Here is a 4,712-nt window from a genome sequence, read left to right as displayed (position 1 = left end):
TATCATTATCCTCTCACTCCAGGAGTCTTTCTAGAGGACTGACCCAAAGCCCATAGAAGTCAATAGGAGAGTCTTTCCACTGATTTCAGCGGGCTTTGGATCAGCGACCAAGATTGCAAGTAAAAAAACACTGCTTTATGAAAGCACCCAGCATTTCAGCTTCCAATTGTGTAAATCATTAATCTATGATTCCCGCAATACATGAGCTATCAGTTTATGTTGAAATCCAAATGTGTGTGTGTTGTGGGAGAATAACACAGGGACAGGGGTCAAGGGATGGAAAGCGGAACAATGTGATTCTAAAGTGTAATCATGATTGGACAGGGTGAGAACAATACATATGATTTTAGGACCCATGAATTTTCCCAGCATAGCTGCTCAGAATGATTTTTTAATAGCTATTACAGTCACTGTGCAATAAAAAAAACAAACACACAATTTTGTTGTCTTGTATAAACATAGAACTGCTAACTTCCTAACTTCTCTGACAGCTCGAGAACAATGACTTACAATTTTACCACTTGGTGAATCAACATGAATTAAGCCAGACAGATTTTAATAAGCTACACAGTTACACAGTGCGTGTGTAGAAGCAGTAAACCTGAGAACACACACAGTAAGCATTTTCCAGCAATATAGTTCTACGATTAAAGCAAAGGTCTTTTTAGGGTTGCAACATATCCTAAGTTGTGAAATAGGGGCAATTTGTTAAAACGACAAATGAAAACAGCTTACCTAGGATCTCCTTTTGGGAGATCCTACCAATTAAGAGAAAAGAGTATCTCTAAAAGAAAAAAACATCTTCAAACCAAAAAAAGGGATATGAAAGAAGCTTTATATTGCATATGTATGCAAATAAGACAAGCACTATGACAGATTAAATAAAATCATAAGATTGTTACTTACTGTGCTGTTTACTTAACTATGTGAATGATAAATTTAAATAAGTCCTGTATGAGGAATGCACATAAATAATATATGGAGCTATACCTATCTCATAGAACTGGGGGACTTCAAAATGTCATCAAGTCCAGCCCCCTGTCTTCACTAGCAGGACCAAGTACTGATTTTTGCCCCAGATCCCTAAGTGGCCCCCTCAAAGATTGAACTCACAACCCTGGGTTTAGCAGGCCAATGCTCAAACCACTAAGCTATCCCTCCCCCCTGTTTAAGCGCTCTGTGGCTGGTTTGTATTTTAAAACATTTTAGTAATAAACCAACATATAATATACGTATATAGAACCATATTGTATTTCCAGGAAACCATTATTTTAAAAAATGAAGACTTACACTGTTTTCTCATTCTTTTAAGCTGTTCCATAAAATGTATATATTTTTCATTTCTTTTCAAATCTGAGTCATCGTTTTTGCTTTCCAATGCAGTGAATTTTTTTTTTACTAAATCTTTTAGATCTGGTATATTTTCTGGTTTGTCTCGTTTTATCTGAAAAGAAAAATAAATGCAACTTTGTTACTCGCTATAACATAGTCCCCCAACCCAAAGCAAAGAGAGTAGGTGCAATAATATGAATTTAACGAGATCTTCTCCAGTCTCCCATTAAACCAAAGACTATAACAATCTGGAACCATAACCCCATGGCAATTATTTATATATCCAATGGTCACCATTAAAATCTAGACAATGAATGCACAGAGACATTTACCTGTGCTGTTGTACAGACAGCATTCCCTCTACTCAGAATAGAGAAAACTGCATATCTCATACTAAACAACTCTAAGTGTAAAGTTTTTAATGGCACCCAGGGTAATGTTGCGTGCAAACACACCTTACTACTATTACTATCTAGCTCTTATATAGCATTTTACAAATGAGGTAAGTACCATTATCACCACTTTACAGATTGGGAATTTGAGAAACAGAGGTGAAGGGATTTCCCCAAAGTCTCTGAGTAAGCCAAAATCAGGAATATAACCAGGTCTCCTGAGCCCCAATCCAGTGTTCTATCCACTAGGCCAGACTTAAGATATGTGAAATTCACCAAAGAATAAGTCCCTGCCCCCAAAGAGCTGGCTGGAAAATTTCCCGAACAATGAAATTTCTACAAAAAATGGAGATGAAATTTCATGAAAATTTTTGTCTATGTTTTCCTAGCATTTTCCAACCAGCTCTGCTGAGGAGCTTGCAATCATGAATAGGCACAGTACCAAATAAAATAATACAAAAAACTAATATATAAGGAAACACAGCGTCTTATTTATTTGCATAGCACCAACAGTGAACAATGTGCTTTGCAGGCTGGCAAAGAGTCGTGATCTTTACCCTTCAGAGTATTTGCATGTGGCATGATGGAAGAAGAGAATTTTGGAGGCTTCAAGTGAGGGAACTCACGGTATGAGGAGTTTCAGAGTAGCAGCCGTGTTAGTCTGTATCCGCAAAAAGAAGAACAGGAGTACTTGTGGCACCTTAGAGACTAACAGATTTATTAGAGCATAAGCTTTCGTGGACTAGGGAGGCCAATCTAACGGTTAAGGTTTCTAAATGCAGAATGGGAGCTGCTGAGGTGACCTACCTGGGGCACAGGGTGGGCAATGGGCAACTGCGCCCAGAGCCTGTAAAGGCAGAGGCCATTAAAAACTGGCCAACCCCTAGAACTAAAAAGCAGGTCCAATCCTTCATTGGTCTGGCCAACTATTACAGGAGATTTGTGCAGGGATTCAGCGACATTGTTGCTCCCATCACAGACCTGACGAAAAAGGAAAAACAAGACCGGGTGCTATGGATGGAGGCCTGTGAGCAGGGTTTTCAAAGCATAAAGAGCGCTTTGGCCAAAGAGCCTGTTTTGGCCAGCCCAGATTTTGAAAAGCCCTTTTTATTATGTACAGATGCTTCCAATATTGGGCTGGGGGCAGTGCTAATGCAAGAGGGGGAAGGAGGGAAGAGACATCCCGTGGCATATCTAAGTAAGAAATTGTCCCCCACTGAGCAAAATTACGCTACCATTGAAAAGGAATGTTATGCCATTGTCTGGGCTGTCAAGCAACTTAAGCCCTATTTGTACAATAAAAAATTCACTGTGTTGAGTGATCATGCCCCTCTGGTCTGGCTGCACAGGGCCAAGGGCAACAACTCCAGGTTGCTGCATTGGAGTTTAGCCTTCAGGAGTATGAAATGGATATAGTCCACATAAGGGGAAAGGAAAATATTGTAGCTGATGCATTGTCCAGAGTGGAGAGCTCTTAGGATGCAGTCAGTGATGTTTGTGACATCCCTTCCTGCATCAATTTTGCGTTGGGGGTGTGACGTTATTGATATACTCTGGGACCATATAGATTATTGTTGCAACCAAGGTCCTGTAATGGCACCCAGATCTTGTGTAAAGGGGGTCAAATGGGGTGTCTAAGACAAGGTTATGGTTTGCTGGTTATAATTATGCTGTCTATATGTATGTATCAATTTTGTAGTTGAAGTTAGGAATATTGGCTCTATACTATCTGCATTTCAAACTTAGGCTATGCTGCTGGGTGACATCCCAGACAACATGGTGTGAGCTCTGCCTAGCCTGCTTGTTGGCCCATTAAGGACCATCAGCTATACAATGGACCCATTGAGAGAAGGCAGATACGCCTTGTAACTCAGCAAAGTATGCAGGGACTGGCCCATGTGACTCCAGACTCCATTTTGCTGTAATTTTCCACGGTAAGAACAAAGGTGTTCTTACACCTGGAAAAGACTATATAAGGCTGATGCCTCATCTCCATCTGGTCTTCAATCCTGCTTCATACGTCTGGAGGAACTTTGCTACAAGCTGAAGCTTTGAACAAAGGACTGAGGACCCATCCCAGCGGGAGATGTATTCCAGAGACTTGATTTGAACCTGCAGTTTATTCCATCGCTGCTGCAAGCCTGAACCAAGAACTTTGCCATTACTGTATGTAATTGATTCCATTTAACCAATTCTAACTCTCATCTCTATCTTTTTCCTTTTATGAATAAACCTTTAGATTTTAGATTCTAAAGAATTGGCAGCAGCGTGATTTGTGGGTAAGATCTGATTTGTATATTGACCTGGGTCTGGGGCTTGGTCCTTTGGGATCAGGAGAACCTTTTTCTTTTACTGGGGTATTGGTTTTCATAACCATTTGTCCCCATAACGAGTGGCACTGGTGGTAATACTGGGAAACTGGGGTGTCTAAGGAGATTGCTTGTGAGACTTGCGGTTAGCCAGGGGGTGAGACCGAAGTCCTCCTAGTCTGGCTGGTTTGGTTTGCCTTAGAGGTGGAAAAAACCCCAGCCTTGGGCTGTAACTGCCCTGTTTGAGCAATTTGTCCTGAGTTGGCACTCTCAGTTGGATTCCACCAGAACCACATTGTCACAGTGGCGTATGCATCCGAAGAAGTGGGCTGTAGTCCACGAAAGCTTATGCTCTAATAAATTTGTTAGTCTCTAAGGTGCCACAAGTACTCCTGTTCTTCTTTTTTGTATGAGGAGTGAGAGGCACACTGTCCCAACCATAGGAAAAGCATTTTGAGAATCCAAAAAGAGAGACTTCGATTTTTTTCTTTCATTTTTTAACACTGTGCCGTGTGATTATTGCCCCAGCCAATCGCAAACAGGGATAGACAGACCAAAAGGTTCCATATCTAAAAGTGGAAGGGAGAGACACAACATTTCACTTGAGCCAACCTTACTCTACCTCCCATGATAGACCAACTAGTCCAAAACTAGGGTTACCATATTTTGAGTGTCCAAA

The 4,712-nt window shown here is 40.9% G+C and overlaps 1 protein-coding gene across 1 annotated transcript in view; it reads right to left on the bottom strand.

Annotated features, from left to right (window-relative positions):
* Positions 1 to 1,166: 1,166 nt before the first annotated feature.
* LOC117873810 (E3 SUMO-protein ligase NSE2-like) overlaps positions 1,167 to 4,712 on the bottom strand; it is a 79,560-nt gene continuing 76,014 nt past the window's right edge. Inside the window, exon 4 of the mRNA XM_034763612.1 lies at positions 1,167 to 1,444. Within this exon, the coding sequence (XP_034619503.1) occupies positions 1,196 to 1,444 (249 nt within the window). The 3' untranslated portion in view covers positions 1,167 to 1,195. The remainder of the gene's footprint in view (positions 1,445 to 4,712) is intronic.

This window comes from Trachemys scripta, chromosome 2 (assembly GCF_013100865.1).
Source record: "Trachemys scripta elegans isolate TJP31775 chromosome 2, CAS_Tse_1.0, whole genome shotgun sequence".
NCBI lineage: Eukaryota > Metazoa > Chordata > Testudines > Emydidae > Trachemys > Trachemys scripta.
This window is presented reverse-complemented; position numbering and strand designations above follow the sequence as displayed.